General features: G+C 38.6%; 2 protein-coding genes across 2 annotated transcripts in view; both read left to right on the top strand.

Annotated features, from left to right (window-relative positions):
• Nucleotides 1-3836: 3836 nt before the first annotated feature.
• LOC106871404 (U11/U12 small nuclear ribonucleoprotein 48 kDa protein) lies at nt 3837-6464 on the top strand. The gene has a single exon (XM_014917826.3). The coding sequence runs from the start codon at nt 5018-5020 to the stop codon at nt 6311-6313; it is 1296 nt and encodes a 431-aa protein (XP_014773312.1). The 5' UTR covers nt 3837-5017; the 3' UTR covers nt 6314-6464.
• A 9762-nt stretch (nt 6465-16226) lies between these two features.
• Nucleotides 16227-25471, top strand: part of LOC106871416 (nicotinate-nucleotide pyrophosphorylase [carboxylating]) — a 14468-nt gene continuing 5223 nt past the window's right edge. Inside the window, exon 1 of the mRNA XM_014917845.3 lies at nt 16227-17511. Within this exon, the coding sequence (XP_014773331.1) occupies nt 16900-17511 (612 nt within the window). The 5' untranslated portion in view covers nt 16227-16899. The remainder of the gene's footprint in view (nt 17512-25471) is intronic.

Raw genomic sequence — 25471 nt, 5'->3', positions numbered from 1 at the left:
CAAACTGGGAGACCAAGACAAGCGATTTGCCCCTCACAAAGCTTAGAAGAGTTTCATTAGTAAGCTCCAAATGTGGTCAGTTGGAAAACTGAAATGTACCCTATGGAGTACTAATGATATAGTGAGAGCAGATAAACCAACATAATGACTGCTACTTCTGTATGACTAAAGAAGCTGGACTCAACAAGAAGACTACGAATCGCATAATATACTCAAATATTCCGTCAGCAATCAGGTCTGTTCCACACTCAGCTGATATTCTTGTACCTGTGCCACTTGAGACATGAGAAATTTCGTCTGGGTCTGATAGTAGTAATACTAATGAGATAGAAGTAGACTATGAACTACCAACAAATGACAATCCCAACCTCTTCAGTCAAGTTGAGCTCAACGACTTGGTGAGAGAACTTAACCTTTCAAAAGAAAATGCACAGTTACTTTGCTCTAGACTGAAGGAACACAAGCTTCTAGCTCATGGAACAGCATTCACCGAATTCACTCAGCTCTTTAAGAATCAGGATTCTTTAGCTTTCTATTCAAATATTTCTGACTTCATTGAACACAGATGAATGGAAGCTCTTCGTTATAAAAAATATATTAAAAAATGATCCAAGACCTGATTTCAAGTTTCCAACAACTTGCGTATAGAATGAGTGTCAAGATGTACTTTTTGTACTCACATCTTGACAATTTTCCCAGAGAGGAACAAGGAAAGCGTTTCCATCAGGATATTTGCACCATGGAAACTCGATATCAGGGCAAATGGAATGTCAGCATGATGGTAGATTATTGCCCCGCCATTATGATGGCGGAACTGTAATGGTCCGGATGCACAGCACAAGCGGAATTCCTTCCTTTGAATCAATATGTAGGCTAATCATTAGGACCATATTTTTGTTAGATTCATTTGATTTGATGTTGATGATTGATGATGAACATGATTCATCTCATGCTAATTTGGAATACATATGTTCTTGAAACTAACAGAATGTGCTTTTTCCATGATTACTTACTTCATTTGAATAAAGTAACAATTTAAGGCGGCGAGCTGGCAGCAACGTTAGCACGCCGGGTGAAATGCATAGCTATCTTTACGTTTCGAGTTCAAATTCCGCCGGGGTCGACTTTGCCTTTTATGTTTTCGAGGTCGATAAATTAAGTAGCAGCTGCGTACTGGGTCGATCTAATCGACTGGCCCCCTCCCCAAAAATTTCGGCCTTTGTGTCTAGAGTAGAATAAGAAATAAAAAAGTAGCAATTTATTAAAAATTCACATTTTTTTTATTATCATTAATTTATATTTCATTGAAAATCCTTACGTGACAGAGCAAAACGGCCTAGATATTTAAAATCAGCAACCCAGATCACAAACATAAAATAAATTCCCAAATACAGACCAGTGTCTATGTATTCTCATGCCTTTGTCCCACATCTTTGTCTATGTATTCCCCACATCTTTTTGTATCACTTTTGTAATACCTTTGTAACATGTTGCTCGCCGCCTTATATGTCTAAAATATTGCATTAAAATTTTGGCACAATGCCAGAAATTCCGGGGGAGGGGGTTAGTCGATTACATCAACCCCAGTTCTCAACTGGTACTTTTTTTATCGAGCCACAAAAGCCACCGTCGACGTCGGCGGAATTTGAACTCAAAACTTAAAGACGGACGAAATGCTACAAAGCATCTTGCCCGGCGCGATAACAATTCCGTCAGTTCGCCGCCTTAGATGGCCAAAATATTCTTTTCTACTCAAGGCACAACGCCCGAAAGTTTTGGGGAGATGACCCCAGTACGTAACTGGTACTTAATTTATCGACCCCGAGAGGATGAAAAGCAAAATCGACCTCGGCGGAATTTGAACTCAGAACATAAAGACAGACGAAATGCCGTTAAGCATTTCACTCGGCGTGCTAACGTTTCTGCCAGCTCGCAACCTTAGATGACCAAAATATTAAGAACATGCTGTGATTTCAAGATACAAACTAATTTCTTTTATTAGTTACGCGAGTTCATTGGAACAGTGAATTACAAGAGAATATAAGGTTGGCGATTTATATTGAATAAACGTGTTAGACCAATAATAACAATAAAGACGTAATAATAAATATCTAACACCATCATCGTCGTTGTCGTCGTCGACGTCGTCATCATCATCATTTTGTCTGTTTTTCCGTACTTGCAAGAGTTGGACTCGATGACATTCTCTCGCCATTTGCTAAAATCATCAGTTTCCTTCTTCATGAGATTCAGCCTTCTTTATTCTTCCCTTATATTCCTAAGTCTTCTTCTGCACAATCTTTTCACATGGATCCCTTAGTACCTCTTTACCCAACTGTCACCTTCTATTCACTTTACGTTCCTGTACTGGTGTGGAGGCGCAATGGCCCAGTGGTTAGGGCAGCGGAATCGCGGTCATAGGATCGCGGTTTCGATTCCCAGACCGGGCGTTGTGAGTGTTTATTGAGCGAAAACACCTAAAGCTCCATAAGGCTCTGACAGGGGATGGTGGCAAACCCTGCTGTACTCATTCACCACAACTTTCTCTCACCCTTTCTTCCTGTTTCTGTTGTACCCGTATTTCAAAGGGCCAGCCTTGTCACACAGTGTCACGCACAATATCCCCGCGAACCACGTGAAGGGTACACGTGTCTGTGAAGTGCTCAGCCACTTGCATGTTAATTTCACGAGCAGGCTGTTCCGTTGATCGGATCAACTGGAACCCTCGACGTCGTAAGCGACGGAGTGCCTGTACTGGTGCAGTCTTTTGTCTTGTACATTGCAACAGTATCCTTTCATATTCAGTCTTCTTTTCGGTTTATTTGCGCTATCTTAGATACTTAGTAGAGAATTCTAGGATTCACTCCACCTGTAAAATTTAACTAGAAGCCTCTATCCCTCCTTCCCTCTCCATTCTCCTTCTTTGTCTTCAAATGGAATATAAAGGCTTTGAGGAGTATTTGGCTCCAAGGAAAAGTTCTTTTCTCTAACATTTCAACCGTATCTACTAGACAACTTTCTTCACCACGAGGAAGTCTACTGGTTCTTCTTTGTCAAAGAACTACTACGGGTTTGGCTTATAGCCAGGTACCAAGCACTCAACATAGTTCCGTGCTTGATTGATAAACAGAGTTGGTCAAAGAGACGAAGCGCAGAACAACATATACGATCAGCAACCACAAGCGTTTATTGTCCAGGAAATTTGTAAAAGTGTCCATCTCAGTGAGTGCCTGAGCATCTTCGGTCACTACATCCTGAGAGCTGCCTGGAATTATTGTTGCCAACATTGTTGTTGTTGGCACTCCGTCGCTTACGACGTCGAGGGTTCCAGTTGATCCGATCAACGGAACAGCCTGCTCGTGAAATTAACGTGCAAGTAGCTGAGCACTCCACAGACACGTGTACCCTTAACGTAGTTCTCGGGAATATTCAGCGTGACACAGTATGACAACGTTGACCCTTTGAATTACAGGCACAACAGAAACAGTAAGTAAGAGTGAGAGAAAGTTGTGGTGAAAGAGTACAGCAGGGTTCGCCACCATCCACTGCCGGAGGCTCGTGGAGTTTTTTAGGTGTTTTCGCTCAATAAACACTCACAACGCCCGGTCTGGGAATCGAAACCGCAATCCTATGACCACGAGTCCGCTGCCCTAACCACTAGGCCATTGCGCCTCCACTGCCAGCATTAAATGTTCGGACCAACGTACATCAAAAAAGCCAAACAGTATATACTCCGATAATGATTTTCATACAGCATATATGAAAGCAAGAACAACGTCTTGCTTAGAGACTGTCAAACCAAGGGAAATAATAAGGGCAAATATTCTAAATTATCTCCCTTACACCAACTGCGCAGGAATATACTTATGGACTTATTGTGCACAGTGCTTAATATTCTTTTCTACTCAAGGCACAAGGCCCGGAATTTGGGGGGGGGCAGTCGATTAGATCGACCCAGTACGCAACTGGTACTTAAATTAATCGACCCCGAAAGGATGAAAGGCAAAGTCGACCTCGGTGGAATTTGAACTCAGAACGTAAAAACAGACGAAATGCAAGACCAATGTGGATCGAACTTACATCTATTTTCTTCATACCTCAGTAAATATTCAAAATACTGCATTAAGAAAAACTAAACATATCCCAGATTGTCTGTCATTAAAACATGACATCCTAGCTAATTGTCTTTAGCATGGCTTCAGGCAAACCCAATTCCTGTGAGTGAAACTGGGTGGGTGGAAACTATATAGAAGCCTCTCAGAAGGACTGGATCTGTAATTCAAAAGACAATTCCATCACACTGATTCTACCTGAGAATCATGTTAATAGTAATTTAATTAGTCAGTCAAATGAATTACCAACTTATTAAATTAGTTAGCTTGGAAAGTGGCCGAGAATTCCACTTCAGACTATAATTGAATTCAATGAGTGAGCCATTCATGTAACTGAACAACCTTCTTTCTGAAATAAATTTCACACCCCAGATTTAAAAACAAAAAAAAAACAATCTGGCTGTAGTATATTCAGTATTTTGGTTTTTTAAGAAAATGGATTATGTCGTAACAAATGTTCAGAGTTCTTTACCTCTAATCTTTGTTTTATATGAAATATACAACTTATTCGGTCTTATTTTTTCTTTAACTCTTTACTTCAACACACTTCATCCATACACACCTGCATGTAAATTTATACACAGAGAAGAAAAACATATACATTGTTGCGTAGCATAAAAATGCGCTTTAAAAAAAAATTTTCGAAATTTTGTACATTAACTTTATCTCTATGCACAGAATTTAGTCCATGAACGAGCAGACAATTTCTCTGTTCTAATATTTTTTTTTTTTTCTATATCGCAAAACACATAAACATTGATTCTCTTCTTTCACTAAACACTAATTATCTTCTGTGTTTTTTTTTTTACTTGACTAAAATCTGTAGAAGGAACAATTATGTATGTTCACCGGTAAGAGCAATAACTCTCGCGTTAATTACATTAAAATTGCAAACCGAACTCGAAATGGTTACAACTGTAAACGAAGATCTGTTAAAGCAACGTAAAACTTATATAACTGACTTAGATGAATATTTAAAGGGATGTGAAGATGATTTGGGTAAACTTTTTGAAAGGGTGCAATGGACGCCTCAGCATTTTTTTGAACAAGACTCAGAGAAAGTTCCGTGTTCATACAATGTTAACCACAGACTGCCGAGAAATTCACTGGAGAAACATGAACACTGCTGTAAGTGGTTACAACTTGGATATAAATCTGAAGAACTTGCTAATGTTCCTGAATCATCAAGTTTCTTTTACGAGAAAACTAATATTATGACAATCAAACTAGAAAAGAGTAACATACAATCAATACTGAAGGAGTTTCATCGAAATAATGGCACGATGTCAGTAAATTACGAAAGGGAAGTACCACAGACACTTGAAATTCAACAGAGAGATTACAGCGTAGATGAGAGACGGGCAATGTATGACTATGTCGTTCGAGTCGCTAAAGAATTTCAGCGCATGCAGTCCTTACCAGAAGATACTCTTCTTACTACAGACTTCGAAACTCTTATCAAGAAGGCTGCCAAAGGTAAAGAGCTTAATGAACCTTCCTCCGAAACAGAGAAATGGGCTGCGATGCGCGACTATAAACGCCGAAGGCAATCGTACCGAGCTAAAAATGTCCACATTACGAAAAAAACTTATACAGAGATCATACGAGAAGTTATTCATAATCAGGTAGAATTGCTACAGACGTTGTTGAAAGATTCGTCTGAAGTCGAATCTACTGAAGTTCAGTCATCGAAAAGAAACGATAGACATTCTCATTCCAGTAGTAGGCGGGAAGACGATCGTGAAAGGTCAAGAAAATCTAAATCGGACAACAAAAAAAGTAGTCACGAAAAACATGAAGCAAGGCATAGAGATGGTGAAAAGAGTTCAAGAGGAAGTTCTGAATATAAACACAGGGATAAAAATACATCTGATATAAGAAAAGAATCAAGGAAAAGTGATAAAAATGACTCTGAAATCAGCTCTGCACCAAAGAATGTATCTTTGACAGAAAGTAAGTCTTCAATAAAAGATATGCAAGAAGTGAGAGAAGACACGAGTCGTGGTTGCGAACAAACTAGAGAAACTACCGTAATCAGTGATCATGTGTTACCCGAAAGTAGATATAGCTTAAAAAGACCACTCAGTGCAGATGATGATACAGAGGACACAGAAGATGCTGGCCTTAAGCACAAACAGAAACACAAAAAATCAAAAAAACACAAGAAGCATAAACATAGATCTGAAAAGCATGATAAATAATTTGTGTTCTTGTTTACAAAATATTTGTGTTATTTTCTGATTAAACAACTGGAAATTTTACCTTTCTTAGGGAGGTCTTTGAGTTGTACAAATTTTAAACTAAAGTAAAGATAGTAAGAATATATTCTTTAAACGATCACTCTAAATGCCAGACTTTAGTTTGTTTTGTTTTGTTTTGTTTTGTTTTGTTTTTTAATGTTGACTATCTATAGTTTAATCTTGTGAATGAGTTTCCTAGGAGAATTTATGCATGAGTAGTTGTTTTAAAAAGCTTTGTTTTTGTATTACAACATTCAAAAAGCTTTTTGCTTTCATTATTTGTTCTACTTAGGCATGGGAACATATATTGAAATTATTAATTACAGACGTAGCTGTATGGGGGAAAAAGTTTGCTTCCCAGTCTCAATTCTGGATTCAATCCTTACTGCATGGCATCTTCGGCAAAGGTCATCTACTTTAACCCTTGGTCAACCAAAGCCTTGTAAGTGGATTTGATAGATGGAACCTGAAAGAAGCTCATTGTGTACATGTGTATATATATATTTATGATGATGATATATATGTGTGTGTAAAACGTTGGAATGAGTGCTCAACACCGTATTGGTGGATAAATAATTTCTTTATTTGTGAATTAAGGCTACCATTAGTTTCATGTTAAGAAGAATAGGAAAATATCCAAGTACTTTAATATTTCAAGCCGATCACATGGAGAAAGGTGTTCACCTCAATTTCGGAAAACTATATATATATATATATATATATATATATACTTCGTGTTTGTCCCAACCACTGTTTCACTGCTGGTATTAGTTTCTTTATATTTCTGTAATTTAATGGTTCAGCAACATCACTGATAGAATAAGAACCAGGCGAAAAAAAAATATTGGGATTCTATCACTTACCTGGAAGACAATCTTTGTAAAAATATTTACTCTTGTTACTTCTATCAGCCTTACTTCATATAAAGCTATGTTTTTTGATAATCTCATGTTTTTGCTACTATGTGGCACCTTGGGCAAGTGTCTTCTACTATAGCCTCAAGCCAACCAAAGCCTTGTGAGTGGATTTGGTAGATGGGAACTGGATGCCCATCATATATATTTGTGTATCTCTGTGTTTGTCCCCCTGCCATCACTTGACAACCAATGCTGGTGTGTTTATGTCCCCATAACTTAGTAGTTTGGCAAAAGAGACCAATAGAAAAAGTACTAGACTTACAAAGAATAAGTCCTGGGGTCGATTTCTTCGATTAAAACTCTTTAAAGTGATGCTCCAGCATAGCCGCAGTCAAATGACTAAAACAAGTAAAAGAATATGTATATTGTAACAGTATAGACTATCTTGATGAAATAGCCTTTGGGGTAGAGTAGTCTTACAAATTTTCTACTGTACTGCAAATATTCAATGTAACTTTTAGATTTTTATTATATGTTATTTACATTTCTCTCTCTCACTCTAACTCTCTATCTTTCTCTTTGACTCTCCTCTTTCTCTCCTTCTTCATCCTTTATTGTAAGAGAACTATCTCTATTTCTCTATTATAGTCTAACCACTCACCTGATACACCCACTTCCCTTGGTTCCACTTCCTCTCTCAGCTGAGAGGTCTTTGCCTTGCAAGCTACTTGGCAACCCCACAGGTACTGGTGCTATGTTAAGAGCACTTGTGCTGATACCACATAAAAGTCATCCAGTACACTCTGTAAAGTGGTTGGCATTAGGAAGAGTATCTGTCTGTAGAAACCATGCCAAAACAGACAAATGGAACCAAGTGCAGCTCTTGTCAAACTGTCTTGCCCTACCAGCATGGAAAATAGGTGTTAAATGTTTTGCTACAAGGCTACCTAACCCCTCTTAAAAAATTCAATTTTTACTTTTTTTCTTTCTTTTGTTTTGATTTTATTTTTATCTCTGCTGGTGACAAAGGGCCTCTCGCTCAGAGTAAAAGGTAGACTGTATGACGCATGTATACAAACAGCCATGCTAAATGGCAGTGAAACATGGGCTGTGACTGCTGAGGACATGTGTAAACTTGCAAGGAATGAAGCCAGTACACTCTGCTTGATGTGTAATGTCAATGTGCATACACGACAGAGTGTAAGAGCCATGAGAGAAAAGTTGGACCTAAGAAGCATCAGTTGTGGTGTGCAAGAGAGACGATTGCGCTGGTATGGTCATGTGGCAAGCATGGATGAGGACAGCTGTGTGAAAAAGTGTCACACCCTAGCAGTTGAGGGAACCCGTGGAAGAGGAAGACCTGGGATGAAGTGGTGAAGCACGACCTTCGAACATTGGGCCTCACTGAGGCAATGACTAGTGACTGAAACCTTTGGAGATATGCTGTGCTTGAGAAGACCCGACAAGCCAAGTGAGCTCATAACCCGTGGCCTATGCTAGTGGTGTATAACCAGCCCACTTATGAGTACCCTTCATTCATTGGACAAACTTTGCAAAGACCTGTTGAGGTAAGTAAAATCAAAATCACTGACGTGGTCGATAACAGTACCGCCTGATTGGCATTCATGCCAGTGGAACATTAAAAGCACCATCCGAGCGTGATCATTGCTAGGGCCGCTGACTAACTCCCATGCTGGTAGCACATAAAAAGCACCATTCGAGCATGATCGTTGCCAGTGCTGTCTTACTGGCACATGAAAAACAACATTTGAGTGTGGTCGTTGCCAGTGTTACCTGACTGGCCCTCAGGTAGCACTGGCACATAAAAGCACCCACTACACTCTCGGAGTGGTTAGCGTTAGGAAGGGCATCCAGTTGTAGAAACTTTGCCAGATCAGATTGGAGCCAGGTACTGCCTTCTGGCCCGCCAGTCCTCAGTCAAACCATCCAACCCATGCCAGCATGGAAAGCAGATGTTAAACAACAATGATGATGATGATAATCATATTCAATATTATAGAATTTTCAAATTTCAAAAATATTCTCAAATATACTTCTTGTTCCCTGATGTTAATAACAACTGTATTTATATATTTAAAATGTAAATACACCTATCACCAGAGCACGGTTGACACATCTCTGTTAATGCATTCATTACATGTACACATATTTCTGACCAAATAAATAAACAACTAAATAACAGCTGTTCAATATACAAAAAGACAAGAAGATCACTGTTGGAATACCTTTTTACTTTTTTCTACTTAGGAGTTAAGACAAAGCCCACAAACTTTTTCGTGGCTTCCTGGACTAGTGAAAGAGATAAAAGATATCCAGAAACTGGCAACCTGGCATGATTACTTGCAATAGAGTACATTCCACACAAGGGTCAGGCAGAAACATTAGATTTACCAACAAATTAAGTCTATGTAATATCCATGTAGGCCTCTATGCAATTTCACAATGCAGGGTAGATAAAGCAATTAAGAGTATGAAGACCGGGAAAGCCCCCGGCCCATCAGGAATCACTGCAGAGATGCTCAAAATATCTGGCAGTGTTGGCTATAGCCTAGTCACCCGTATTACAAACCAGGTGATACACGAAGGAGTCATACCCAATGACTGGTGTAGCAGCATCAACTGCTACAAAGGTAAAGGTGACGCTTTAGATACAAATAATTACAGAGGCATCAAGCTGTTAGATCAGGTTATGAAAGTTACAGAGAGGGTCATAGCCCAACTAATTAGGGAGCGAATCAATTTAGATGAGATGCAGTTTGGGTTCGTGCCAGGTAAAAGCACTACTGATGCCTTATTTCTAGTGAGACAGTTGCAGGAGAAATACCTAGCTAAGGATAAACCTCTGTACCTGGCTTTCGTTGACATGGAGAAAGCCTTTGACAGGGTCCCCCGATCCCTTATCTGGTGGTCAATGAGGAAACTTGGGATAGAAGAATGGTTAGTGAGAGCTGTGCGAGCCATGTACAGAGATGCTGCCAGTAAGGTAAGGGTTGGAAATGAGTACAGCAATGAATTCCGGGTAGAGGTAGGGGTCTACCAAGGTTCCGTCCTCAGCCCCCTCTTATTTATCATAGTCCTCCAGGCAATCACAGAGGAGTTCAAGACAGGTTGCCCCTGGGAGCTCCTCTATGCTGATGACCTTGCCCTAATTGCGGAGTCACTATCAGAACTAGAGGAGAAGTTTCAGGTGTGGAAGCAAGGTCTAGAATTGAAGGGCCTTAGAGTCAACCTAGCTAAAACCAAAATCCTAATAAGTAGGAAGGTAGATAAAACACAAACCCCTTCAGGTAGATGGCCCTGCTCAGTATGTAGAAAAGGAGTAGGTAGTAACTCTATAAGATGTACCCGGTGCAAGCTATGGACACATAAGAGGTGCAGCAACATCAAAGGCAGGTTAACTAGCAAATTAGTTTTTGTTTGTGGCAGATGTTCAGGTGCAGTGGGGGCTGTGGACAAACAGGAAACAACTTCTATCTCATTCCAGGGTGAAAAACTAGAGGTAGTCGATAGCTTCCGCTATCTGGGCGACCAAGTTAGTGGTGGGGGTGGGTGCGCTGAAAGTGTAGCTGCTAGAATAAGAATAGCCTGGGCAAAGTTTAGAGAGCTCTTACCCCTGCTGGCGACAAAGGGACTCTCACTCAGAGTAAAAGGCAGACTGTATGACGCATGCGTACGAACAGCCATGCTACATGGCAGTGAAACATGGGCTGTAACTGATGAGGACATACGTAAGCTCGCAAGGAATGAAGCCAGTATGCTCCGTTGGATGTGTAATGTCAATGTGAATACCCGTCAGAGTGTAAGTATCTTGAGAGAAAAGCTGAACATTAGAAGCATCAGTTGTGGTGTGCAAGAGAGACGATTGCGCTGGTATGGACATGTGGTGAGAATGGATGAGGATAGCTGCGTGAAAAAGTGCCACACCCTAACAGTTGAGGGAACCCGTGGAAGAGGTAGGCCCAGGAAGACCTGGGCTGAGGTGGTGAGGCAAGACCTTCGTACATTGGGCCTCACCAAGGCGATGACTACTGACCGAGACCTTTGGAAATGTGCTGTGCGTGAGAAGACCCAGCAAGCCAAGTAAGATCGTTGCCAGTGCCCCTGGACTGGTTCTTGTGCGGGTGGCACATGAGATGCACCATTTTGAGCGTGGCCGTTGCCAGTACCGCCTGACTGGCTCCCGTAGGATTTTCGAGCGAGATCGTTGCCAGTGCCCCTGGACTGGCTTGTGCGGGTGGCACATAAAAGACACCATTTCGAGCGTGGCCGTTTTCGTGCGGGTGACACGTAAAAGCACCCACTACACTCTCTGAGTGGTTGGCGTTAGGAAGGGCATCCAGCTGTAGAAACTCTGCCAAATTAGACTGGAGCCTGGTGTTGCCATCCGGTTTCACCAGTCCTCAGTCAAATCGTCCAACCCATGCTAGCATGGAAAGCGGACGTTAAACGATGATGATGATGATTTTGTCAGATGCGCTAACAATTCTACCAGTCCACTGCTTTAGATAGGTACATTATTTATTGATTATTGCAAGATAAGTTGACCTTGGTAGAATGTGAATTCTGAATGCAAGGAACATTAAATCATGAGCTGCTGAAATCTGATCTTTGATTGTTGAATCTCATGGAGGTGATGGCAAGTGACCGAGACTTCTGGCGATTTTCTGTGCTTGAGAAGAGATATCAAGCTAAGTGAAATCATGGTTGTGGCCAGTGCCAGTGAAACATAAAAAGCACTTATGCTGGTGTCATGTAAAAAGTACCCATGCCGGTGACAAGTAATAGGCACCACTGCTGGTGACATATAAAAGGCATCCATGCTGGTGACACATAAAACGCAACCAGTACACTGTGAAGTAGTTGGTATTAACAAGTACATCCAGCCATAGAAACCAAGCCAAAACAGATGACTGGTACAGCTCTCCGACTTACCATGTCTGGTCAAACCGTCTTATCCATTACAGCATAGAAAACAGACATTAAATGATGATGAATATAAAGAAGGAAAAAAGAAAGGGACATTTAACATTTCAAGCAAAACCCTCCTTTGAAAGACAGAAAAAGATGATTCAGTAGGTATGACAATAGTATGGATTACTGTAATATAATAATATAAATGTTTCCAAGATCATCCATAAGCTTTCAAGGACCTGTTATTTTTGCTTAGACACAAGGTCAGACTACATTGAACAGACACATGATCAAAAGTATTCCAACCATGACCATCCCATCTTTTTTAGAAATAGGCCTATGACTACACTATCCAATGTCCTTCCTTTACTTGAGACAATAGGGATGATTTGAGGGAGAGATTTGGCTGCTATTTCTAGAAGGTTAAGTGACCACAGAGAGACTCCTTCATTGACAGTTCTGGTTTCATAGTGTTGAGTGCCTTGGAGAAGATGCCATGCTGTCACAGATTTTAACAGAACTGATTGCCATTACTAATACCTAGGTGGGCTAAGCCAATAGAAAAGTGATACCTAAACTCTGTAGATTTAACTCAAGATGTCTGTGTTTGTACATATTTAGCTTTGGGTCTTTTGATTACAATATTTATTTATATAGTTAGGATTCTCATACAGATAATGTAATGCTTGGCCATTAGGGAAAAAATATTGCAAGGCTGTTGTAGTTTAATGTGAGGAAAAAAAGGAGGAGATATATCTTATCTTTTACTTGTTTCAGTCACAAGATTGTGGCCATGCTGGGGTACCGCCTTGAAGATTTTTTTTTTCTTCTTTCAGCTGTATGAATCAACTCAAGTACTTATTTCCTCCCCCCCCCCTTTTTTTTTTTTTGTTTTTAAGCCTAATACTTATTCTATTGGTCTCTTTTCACTGAACTGCTAAATTACAGGGACATAAACACACAAACACTGGTTGTCAAGTGATGGTTGTGGACAAACACAGACTTAAAGACACACACATATTTTTATATATATATATATATATATATATATATATATATATAATATGCTTTTCCTTTGGATAACACTGGTGGCATGGAGAGGGCTGGCCGGTATGCATGGGCGACTGCTGGTCTTCCATAAACACCCTTGCCAGGACTTGTGCCTGGGAGGGTAACTTTCTAGGTGCAATCCCATGGTCATTCATGACTGAAGGGGGTCTCGTACTTCTTTCAGTCTCCATCTATCAAATCCATTGACAAGTCTTTGTTGGCTCAAGGCTATAGTAGAAGACACTTGCTCAAGGGTCATGCAGTAGAACTGAATCTGGAACCATGTGTTTAGGAAGTAAACTTTATACCTGCCCCTCACAATCATACATGAAGGTATGACCATGTGGTTTTAACCACATGTTTATTTCATGGTCATTTAGTTCCGAATTCAATCCTATTGTGCAGTATGTTTAACAATAAATGTCTTCTATTAAAGCCTTGAATTAACCAATACTTTGAGAATGGAATTTTACACACATATATGCATGCATACATACACACACATATACATATTATAGCATATGTTCATTTATCAATTTAATCTTAAAGTCCATTTTCACATGCTAACATGGCTTCAGTATGAATCAATTTCTGAGGTGGGATTTTAAAACAGCTAGATGCTTTTTCTCTTGTAAACCCTAACCTGTTTATCAGGCATAGAATTTATTTATTCTAATGGTTTTCAAAATTGCAGAGTGACATGTTGAAATGCCAACAAGGAATGTAAATATCACCACCATTTCAATCAAATGGTGACAAACAAAATGCCAACAGTCATGCACATTTTCACACACACACACACACACACATATGTGTTTATGTACATATGACTGGCTTACAATAGTTTTTGTTTACCAAATTCACTCACACGCACAGACATACATGTGTGTGTGTGTCTGCATATTTTTGTGGATGTATATTTGCAAAAGTTATAAATAACATCAGTAAGAAACAAAAGAAAAACTAGTGAGTTTTAAATAAAATACCTTATGCATTATTTGTTCCACTTAAGTTTCACTGATCTTCCTTGTCCCTCTTTCTGCCAGAAATGCAGGGAACCACTGATTGTCTCCTTGGAAACCTATAACTATCTGAAATTATATAACTGTGATGTTAGTATGAAATAATATGTGTAAAGGTAGCTAAACTGTACTTGGCCAATGACAGTTATAACAGTATTGGACAAAATGCATTACATTTTTTAGTTTTTAGTTTAACTTTTTTAATACCAAACCACATGAGACTACTCTTGGTTCTATAACAAAAATTTCATGTTTTAAAGTCACCTAACTTTAAACCTTGCATCAAAATTTCATATTAATTTAGGTTCCAAACTTCAGCTTAATAATCCTTTTTACTGAAGGCACAAGGTCTGAAATTTGGGGAGAAGGGAGTAGTTAATTACATCAATCCCAGTGTTTCACTGGTACTTAATTTATTGACCCCAAAAAGATTAAAAGCAAAGTCAGCTTCGGCAGAAATAGAACTCAGATGGGTGAAATACCGCTAAGCATTTCACCCAGTGTGCTTAACGATTCTGCCAGCTAACCATCTTACTTCAGCTTAATAATAATAACAAACTTGCTTTTGTAAATTCTTCATTATTTTTGAAAATTGAGTGAAATAAAGGCAGTGTATTTTAACGTAAGAGTGGTAATAAAAGGGTTAATGGCTTAGTGAGAGGAGGAACAGCAGTACCCATGAACCTTTTGAAAGTCTTTGAGAGTGGTAGATGAAAGTGAGGAAGTTATCCTCAACCAAAGACCTGGCCCAAATGTTTACCCTAGAGTAGACTCTGCTAAAATTTGAGGGTCAGGTGGTGGTGCTTAAGAGAGTAAACTGGTTATGTTGGTACAGTTTCCATCTACCAAATTTTACTCACACATCTTTGGTAGATCCAAATCTACAGTAGAAATCACATGTCCAAGATGCCAGGATTGAATATAAAACTAGAATGAGAGTTCCAGGTGATGTGATAAATGGAACAGCCTGCTTGAAAAATCAACATACAAGTGGCTGAGCACTCCACAGACATGTATACCCTAAATATGGTCTTCAGCATGATAACGCAGAATGTGACAAGGCTGGTCTTTTGAAATACAGATACAACTCATTTTTACCAGCTGAATGGACTGGGGCAATGTGAAATAAAGCATCTTGCTCAAGGACACAATACACTGCCAGGAATCAAACTCACAACCGTAGTCACGAGCCAAATACCACTAAGCTGCATGCCTTCACTGGATTGAATATAAAACAACATAGTTGTGAAACAAACTTCTTAACCACACAGCCATACTTGCATCCAATTACAGTCCTTTGCATTCTGAAGTCAACTTTGCCTTTTATTCCACTTAGGTCAGCTCAATTGATTATGCATTCATCTCAAACTTCTGGTTGTGTGCATATATTAGAAATACTTATCCAATGCTTCAGGAGTAAACTGTACTTCTCCATTCACTTGAACTGGGTCATTTAGTTCTATGTTAACATAGCTAAGAGTACCATGAGAGACATATAAACTTTCAACTCCTTGTCATGTAAGCCAGAGTTGTTTCTGTAATAAATCATACCATCATAGCCACTTGTTTGTCAGGTACAAGCAACAGGGAACTTCTCCACTGTACAGTCTCTGGAAGCACAAATATAAGTTTTCTTTAGTATCTCAAAACGTTACTTAGACTAGGAAAGTAAGGAGAAAGAAAAAGGGAGAGAAAAGACAAGAAGATGGATATTGAGGAAGGTTGGTACAAACATATGCGCATACATACACACATACACGCTCATACATACATCCGCATACATGCATACGCACGTAAATACATATGTACACGCATATGTACCTATACATAGACATACATACGTACATTTATCCACATATACACACACCTACATACGTACATATGCACAACCACGCGCACACACACAATAGACAGTGATAGATAAGCAAGTTTTGTGGTTATCGAATTCATTACAAACCTGTTTCTTTGATCATTAAAAGTACCTATAAATATAATTTATAAAAAAACATATGCGTAGACGGAAATCCACTTGTCCGACTACACACTAATTGAGCTTATTCCTACCAACAGAGACATTAATATCAGTATTTAAAAAAAAAAACTATTGCTTCTTAGCAATATATAATAGCAACACTGACACAATTCCAACCCCCCTCTCCCTCCTATCTCTCTCTCTCTCTCTCTCTCTCTCTCTCTGTGTATCTATCTATTTATCTCAGGTGGAATGGTTTATACGTTTTTGAGAAAACAAATAGATTACCTAAGGAAAGACAACATGTAATTAAAGGAATGCTTGATGGACAGTCGAGAAATTCTCTAATGAAACAAAATTATTTCACTCAGCGAGTATACTTGTATGTATAAAACCTCCAGTAAGAATTATTTGCTACTGTCTTATTGAAGTTTTATTATCTGCTTTCTGAATGTTATTGAAGTTTTATGAAAGGGTGCTCCATAAATAATGTGCCAGTCAGTGTGTCAGTCAAACTACACAAAATACACCTATACAAGCACGATACACATGCACACACACGCGCGCGCGTGCGCACGCCTTTACACAAACATTTCGCAGGTGTCTACATAGATAGGACAACTTCTGAACAACCTGCGTTGTAGTGTGTTGTAGGTCAGTGTAAAATAAAGGGGAAAGGCAAAGGCATTCTGTTTCTGATATGTTTTGAATAAAATGTCTGCTTATTACGACCAAAGGAAGAACTATTTACATTACAATAATAACCATTCTCGGATTACTTCGGGTCCTGAAACTTGCCATGCATTATCACCTGTCACTGTACAACATTTAGCCAGAGAATGGATTAAAGAAGATTCGCCAAATTTTGATTTCGGGGGGTTCGTAGTAGGGGAGAAAAAAGTGACCGCTGCCTTGATCATGAGACAGGCTGGTGTGTTGGCAGGAAGACCATTTATAGATGCTGTATTTAAAGAGCTGGAGTGTGAAATTGAATGGCTTTACCCGGAAGGAACATACCTGAATCCAGTCCAAACAGTTGCGATTATCAAAGGCAGAGTACGGTGCTTGTTGCTCGGAGAACGTGTAGCCCTCAACTGTGCGTGCAGGGCAAGTGGACTAGCGACTTTGGCCCGCAAATTGGCCCTGAAAGCTGAAGGGGTTGGCTGGAAAGGGAAACTGGCTGATACACGCAGAACTACTCCGGGATTCCGTCTAGTAGAGAAGTATTCTCTTTTTGTTGGGGGTTTAGCAACCCACAGGTACGATTTATCTTCTATGATTATCTTGCGAGACAACCATATATGGACTGCAGGAAGTATCCAAAAGGTAAGTAAACTTGTGATTTCCCTACTAACATAAGCAATTTCTTGTCTTTATCAGAAACTATGTTGTTCTTGTTGTTTAGCTTAGGTTAATCTCGATTGAGCTGATCTATGATCAAAGGTATTCCAGCTGTGACCACCGTCTTTTTAGGAGTATGTGGTACTACCTTAACTCTTGTGTCATTTCTTTATTTAAGACAATAGGATGTGATCTGAGGGAGATGTAGATGCTATTTCGAGCAGACCATGCGACCCTTAGAGGTTCCCATCATAGCGTCGTAGTTGTGAAGAAGCTGAAAATATTGTATTATAAAGAGGTTGTGTTGAGTTGAATGGAGGTGTGTATAGTGACATGGTGGGAAGATGCTATTGTGGTGAATATCTCATGTATTCATTAGTGCCCCCTTTTGTCAACAACTGTTTAACAGCTGACAAGCTAGCACAAACAAACGTGTCACCATCTTCCAGAACAATCAGCTAGTAACACCTTTTGTTTTGTTTTTTTTGCTAGTAACAGTATTTCGTCGAAAACATGCTGATGTCAACAGGCACGAGGATTTTCGCTTGATGGATATATAATGGCAGACAATAAAGTGAAAGGAAGATGAATAGATGAAAGTTAAATAAAACTTTAATCGTTCATAACCGGCAATAAAATAAAACTGAAAGAAACCTGATTTTATGTGTGAAAGTAAACGAAACGCATTGGTTGATTACCAATGAATTATCCCAACAATGCATCAGACTTAATAGTTGACTGAATATTACTAGATACACTGTAAATATCTTCTAGTAGATAATTCTTTCCTCTGAGATGTTAATCACCAATTAAGTTCTACCCGAGGAGAGCTTTCGGTTTGCCAAGTTCAACCATTTCTAAACTTGCACTTTCACTGAAAATAAAAATCGGTAATTCTGTTAATTTTCTTCCAAGCATTTGAAGCATTTCAAATTTTCACCAGATTATTTTTTTTTAAATGTAGTTTTGCATGCTGAGGACAAAAGTCACATTCATTATATATATATATATATATATATATATATATATATATATATATATATATATATATATATATATATATATATATTAATAATAAAGAAGTTACATGTAGAAACTTAGATTTTTGGGTACTTACCTATTTGTGACTGCAATCTCTCTCTCCCTCTCTCTCTCTCTCTCTCTCTCTCTCTCTCATTCTCTCCTCCTCAGTCCACATATCTCAGGGTATTAAATATTCTCTTCATTTCCTGTATACAAAGCACCTTTACACCTTTACACAATTTGGTGCCATGAGAAAGGCTCCAAATTGTGCTACTCTTAGAGGGACAGGTAAACATATCCTTTCTAGTGTTGATACCATGAAAAATGCTCCCTCTATACACTGAAAAACGATTGCAAATGAGCAGAGAAAGCAGAAGGCTGTGTGATTCCTATAGTCCTGTCTCTCCAAATGACTATTCAACTGCCCCTTGAAAATGCACTCAGTGCTCTCTGTAAAGTGGCTGGCAATAGAAATGGCATCTGACAGTAGAAGTGAAGTAACAAGCCAAATAACATATATGAACACCACAGTCTATGGGAGTAGCAACTCACCAGTATTGAAAGTAGATGTAAAAGGATGATGTTGTTGTTGTTTTTGGTGGTGGTGCTGGTGCTGGTGATGATGATAATGATGATGATTGCGTGTGTGTATCCATCTGTATCTGTGGTTATATTTACACCAGTCTAAAAAACTGTTTTTGTTTATAATCTGTCCCTTAATTTACTGGTTCAACAGAATTATCAATTAAAGCTGCTGAGGCTGCTTTCCTAGCATAGCTGCTGTTCAATAACTGAAACCTGTAAAGGAATAAGGTTTCTGTCCCTATGAATAATTTCCTTGAGCCTAGCTGAAACAAAAATTATTTTAGCAACCAGGGTCAAAAAAAAAAAAAAAAAGAAAGAACTGGGAATCAATTAAAAGACAAATACACTTTTTGAATACTGATGCATAAAATGGTATAAAGCTTTTATGGTATCATTTAGAAATGTTATGATGTTGACAAGGAATATAGAATATGAACTGGTTGATTAAGTCTCACTTGGACAACACAAACTGGTGTTTTTAAAATAATTTGCCTTTTTAGTTGTTGTAGTTACTGATGCCATTCAGTTGCTGCTGTACTTGCTACTGCTGTTGAGGTAATTGTTTTCATTACTGGAATTACTTTTGTTGCAGTTGTTATTAAGTTTGTAATAAGAAGCTGTACATCATCAGCAACATCATTTGATATCCATATTCCATACTGGAATAGGTTGGATGGTTTGACAGTATCATACAGATCAGAGGACTGTGTCAAGCTTCTATGTCTGCTGTTTTGACATGGTTTCTATGACTGGATGCTCTTCCTAGCACCGCCACTTTACAGAGTATATTGGTTGCTTTTTTGTAACCCCCCCCCACCACCACCACCACCAATACTAGTGAGACTGCCTATTTGCTCACAAGACAAGACCCTTTGATTGAGTGAGGTTGTAGCATTAATGGAGGCAGTTTATGCTAGACATTGAAAAAAAAGAGTATAATAGAGAGATAGGAACAGGTTTCTTGCTGTCATCATCATCATCGTCGTCGTTTAACGTCTGCTTTCCATGCTAGCATGGATTGGACGATATGACTGAGAACTGGTGAACCGGATGGCTGCATCAGGCTCCAATCTGATCTGGCAGAGTTTCTACAGCTGGATGCCCTTCCTAACACCAACCGTGCGAGAGTGTAGTGGGTGCTTTTACGTGCCACCAGCACAAGGGCCAGTCACGTGGTACTGGCAATGGCCACGCTCAAAATGGTGTTTTTTTACGTGCCATCTGCACGGGAGCCAGTCCAGCGGCACTGGCAACGACCTCGCTCAAATGATTTTCTAAACGTGCCACCGGCACAAGTGCCAGTTAGGCGACGCTGGTAATGATGCTGCTCAAATGGTGCTATTTACGTGCCAGAGGAAATAAATGACTACCCATTCTGGTAGTTTTCCTTTTCTTAATACAATATGATATAGTGTAGCATACTATATACGTTTTGATTTCAAATTCTGCCAAGGTCAACTTTGCCTTTCATCCTTTCAGGGTCGATAAATTAAGTACCAGTTGAGTACTGGGGTTAATGTAATCGACTAGTTCCTTCCTAAAAAATTTGTTGAAAGGATTATTATTACTGTTTTTTGTTGTTGTCTACCTAAGCTACAGAAAAGTGTGTAAGGCTAGTTAATATACTAGTTATCAACACACACACACATATGTGCATGCATGCACAGGAACACACTTTACCAATCCTTCTTGTTCCTAACTCTTTTGTTTATCTTTAGACTTTAGAGACTATAAATAATGCACAATGATTAACACCTTTATTTTTCTTTACACAAAGCAAACACACTTGATGTCAAACTACTATGAACTTCCAGTACAACAAGAATGTATCTTACCTCTGAAGAAACCTGTTGACTTTGTTGAGTAGAAAACCTTGTTGGAAAAAAAACAAAACATAAAACAACTGCTGTTATTGTTCAGAAAAGAATGGAAGTAGGTAGAACAGAGACAAGCTCAGCAGAGTTAAAATGAGATGAGTGGTTAAAGAAATAGAAGGAGACTGGCTAAAATAAACTAGTAACATTGCCAATTCCAGTGATGTATTAATGATTTTTAGTGACCTAATTACTCGTTTGTTACCGATATCTCAAGTGTTCATAGTCTTCTTAGTCTATTTGTTAATGTTTCTTAATATTTATGTTGGATTAAATTATTGTTTATAAACTTCGGCACATAACTCTGATTGTCTCAGTCTACTAGTGAGCAAAATAAGTTCTGCATCTACATTTTTGTAGTCTGGTTAGAAGTAAAATGCATACAGCTATACATAGAAATCCCCACATAAAAAAAAAAATAATAATAGTTGTAACAACTACTATGAAATCAAGAGTTAAATGTTGTACATATGCAGGCCAACATAAGAGGCAAACAGAAGAGGAAACCTTTGATTTTTCTTTGGTGGAAAATAGTTTGATGTGAATAATGTCTTTCCAGTTTCAATTGATAAATAGCTACATGTCATAAAATCACCACCATCATCATCATTGTTATCATCATCATCATTATCCAGTTCTATATGCCCACGGGCATATGGCATAGTGGTTAAGAGCGCAGGCTACTAACCCCAAGATTCCAAAATAATAATAATGTCGAAAAATACCTTAGGAATGAGAACCCAGGTTCGAAATTTCCCCAAGACACCTGTTGAAGGCTGGATGGTATATCAGCTGAAACGTATTAACAACAAACAAGATGAGGACAAATATCCGTCAATTGTAAATAATGTATCATCATCATCATCATCATCATCATTTTATGTCTGCTTTCCATGTTGGCATTAACTGGATATGTCCTCATGATCTGAGATAGTCCTTATTCAGTTACTTGCTTTCCTAGCAATGTCCTTCCTGTTATCAACCCCTTTACAAAATTTACTTGGTATACTTTTTCATGATTCCGATACTAGAGAAGTTATCGTAATTTTGGCAATATTAAACTCCTTTGACTCTATGTTGTCTCTGCTCATTTACCTGGCACTTTATAGAGTGGAGCTGCCTTGTATGTTGCAACTCTGAAGAAACTCTGAAGAATCTCCCACTGTTGTCCATAGTCTTTATTAGTCAAGACAATGTGCCAAAAATAACAAGCAGTTATTTAGTTTACTAAGTGAGAAGAAGTAAGAAGAAAATATATGATGAAAGAAACAGAATTATTGGAGTGAGAGGATGGTTGAAGTGGGATTAATGGAAGAGACAATACTGGGAGGAGTAATGGAAGGAAGATAGTAATGACAGAAGTTAATGGGAAAGAGACAGTGATGGCAATTACATGTTAGGTAGGAAAAGAGAGAGAGAGGCAATGGATAGTCTTAGAGTTAGGCTCTCTCTCTCTCTCTCTCATAGAGAGTGATGTATGTCAATCATAAGTGAAGTTGTGAAGAGTGATGGCTAGCATTACAGAAGTGTGATGGTGGAGTTTTTAAGGTATTAATAGATATGATGGAATCCCTTGTTTCAAATGCATCAGGATGGTGAAGAAAGTGGGGTAGAACAATAAGAATGATGTTGGAGATTGAATATGGAGAAGCATGACTGCAGTTCAATGACTGGAAGAAGTAAAAAATAAAAGATGATGTGGACCGCAAACTCTTCAGCTTAGGACACCATTAAGTCGGTTAGCAACAACAAGTCTTTGGTTATAGAATATGAACTCATGAAACTATTACCAAGAAACCAACAACTTATCAACTCAAACATTATAATCCCTCACTAATCCAGCTATCATAGTGTGATAATATAATATATTCTCATGATCATATCAAAATAGAAAATGTTGATATGATTAGAGTAATGAAGTTTTCATAGACCACAGGATTTCATTAATCACTGTGTTTAATAGATTCATTGATATGGTGAAGTGACAGAGCATTTGGCAGAGTTTCTACAGTTGGATGCACTACCTAACGCCAATTTAATGAAAGTGATAACATAACTTATTTTTTTTTGTCATTTGTTAATTGATATTATGCTCTGTACTCATTGAATGCTTTGCTCTAACAACTGATTATTAGTACCATTATGCCTAAGTAATATCATAAAATATATATTTAATAACAGATTGCCTGTCCTCAACATTTCTGCTCTGTTGACCATTCCACCTAAAACCTTTCAATCTTCAGCATAGTTACCTCACCAGCATCCTCTCCTTTGCCTCCATGGGGAACAGAAGCTCATCTTCTCTCTCCAAACCTATACAGCTTTCAGTCTCAGTTCTCCTCCAACATAATCTTTTCTTGCCACCAGCCACCTTACTATACTTCCTTCCCTTTGTATCTCTCTTTCTCTTACTCTCTCTCTCTCTCTCCACTTTCCCATACTGATCCCATGCACCCTACCCACACCCTACTGTCTATATCTCAGTCACCTATATGCCCTCACTGTTTTCACTCACACCCCCACAACTTTCCCTTACATGAACCTTATCTCTTCCACTGTCTTTCCCCCTTGACACCCCCATGTACACCAACATGTCTTCACACACACATATCCCAAAACAACATCTTGTCAGTATATGTGTACCCACATGTCTCTACTCTTTACCCATGTATATCTACAAGTTCACACATACACACACACACACACAAGCATGCATAACTTCTTACTCTTCCCATCCTATGATCTTTCACTTTGCTTGGTAGTTGAAAGAGATCTTTTTCCTCTTCCTGTCATTCTTCCTTCACCCTGGGACTCTACCTTACTTTGCCATGCTACACATTCCAGCTCCACTTTCTTTGGCTGTTTACATCACAATTTAGTATTCATTTGAGGCTTGTTTGCGATAGGATGTAAATCATATATTTCATCATCATCCTTATTATTATAATCATTTAAACTTTTGTTTTTCTATGCTTGGATTTTGTTGAGGCAGACATAAAGTGCACGCTTGTTGGATTTTCATTTTCATGGAATGCATTGAGCAGAGATATTGCATCAACTTTTGCTAAAAGCTTGATGGTGCTTAAGCTCAAACTATCCAGAAAATTCAACAGGCCTTTGGCAATGATGCCGTGGGCAAAACTTTGATCAAACCTGGCTACACCTCAGTGGAGAGTGAGGCACACTCAAGCAGGCCATCTACAAGCCAAAGCAAGGAGCTAATTGAGGAAAGTTTGGCAAATAGCCATGGAAAACCATTGACTAACAATTAAGGAAATTGCTCACAAAGTGGGATTCAACATAGGATCAATGCATTCCATTTTAATGAAAGAGTTATATATGCAGAGAGTGTCAGCAAAATTCATCCCCAAGGCACTGGCAGAGCAGCAGATGCAACTCCACATAAAAATCACTCAGAACATACTGCACTGTGCAAGCCACAACCCAGACTTCATGGAGACCATAATCACTGGTGATGAGACATGGGTTTATGGTCTCTGCTCAATGCATTTGGTCTTGTGTGAAAATGAAAATCTGATGAGTGCACGCTACATGTCTGTACTCTATCCATAACACCCATGAATTGATATGGCCTACTGGTGCAAAAATGTTCACATATGTGCAGGAAGGGTGGCATCACCTTTTATCCAAAGGATTTTGCCTATGCAGTGTTAGTTTTGGTGGGAGAAGATAAAGTCAGATACTTTTTGAACAAACCTTATATGTGTGTGTGTGTGTGTGTATGCATGTATAGAATTTGGGGATTTTAGTTCACTGATAATCTAAATGAATAGGTACACTCTGTAAGTGCTATAATTGGTCATTTGTTAGGTTCCAAGTTCACAGTGAGGAAAAAGACAACAAAACCAAGGTAGGACAAGAATCTCAGGTCATTTAGAGTGTTTAATCAGAGTAAGGTGAATTAGAAGTAATTAATGTCTTACAGCTGTTTCTGGGATATCCCAGGTGAAGGGTCAGCCTCTCCATACACTGGGTATTCCATCATCAGAGACAAAGTGTGTATGTTGGAAAGTTCCAGACAGAGAATTCACAGTGTATAAAAGAAAACAATGTATAAAAGACTGATGACGGACTACCCAGTGTATGGAAATGCTGACACATCACCTGGGATATCCCAGAAACAGCTATATATATATATATATATATATATAATTATATAATTGTTCACAAACTACAATATAAATTTTTAAAAATAAGTATATAACAGCAGGAAGCTTGGAAGAACATAAAGCTATGAAAACAAACTTGTCTTAGCTGTCTACTTTAAGCAATCTTTTAAAATATCCACTAAATACTTTAGGCAAATAATTTATTGATATATAAATATTCTGAACCGCTGTAGTTAAAGAAGCAACAGAAATAATACTAAAGACTATGTTGCATGAAAGACTGACTGTAAAGACTGAAAGACCGTAAAATATTCATTAATTTGGTGATTGTTA

Source organism: Octopus bimaculoides, chromosome 1 (assembly GCF_046866305.1).
Source record: "Octopus bimaculoides isolate indiv1 chromosome 1, ASM4686630v1, whole genome shotgun sequence".
NCBI classification, from domain to species: Eukaryota; Metazoa; Mollusca; class Cephalopoda; order Octopoda; family Octopodidae; genus Octopus; species Octopus bimaculoides.
Note: the sequence above shows the minus strand (reverse complement) of the source record. Positions and strands in the feature narration are given on the sequence as shown.

What these genes read in the sequence shown, in the direction of transcription:
- LOC106871404 (XM_014917826.3), top strand. Translation starts at nt 5,018, where the DNA reads ATGGTTACAACTGTAAACGAAGATCTGTTAAAGCAACGTAAAACTTAT.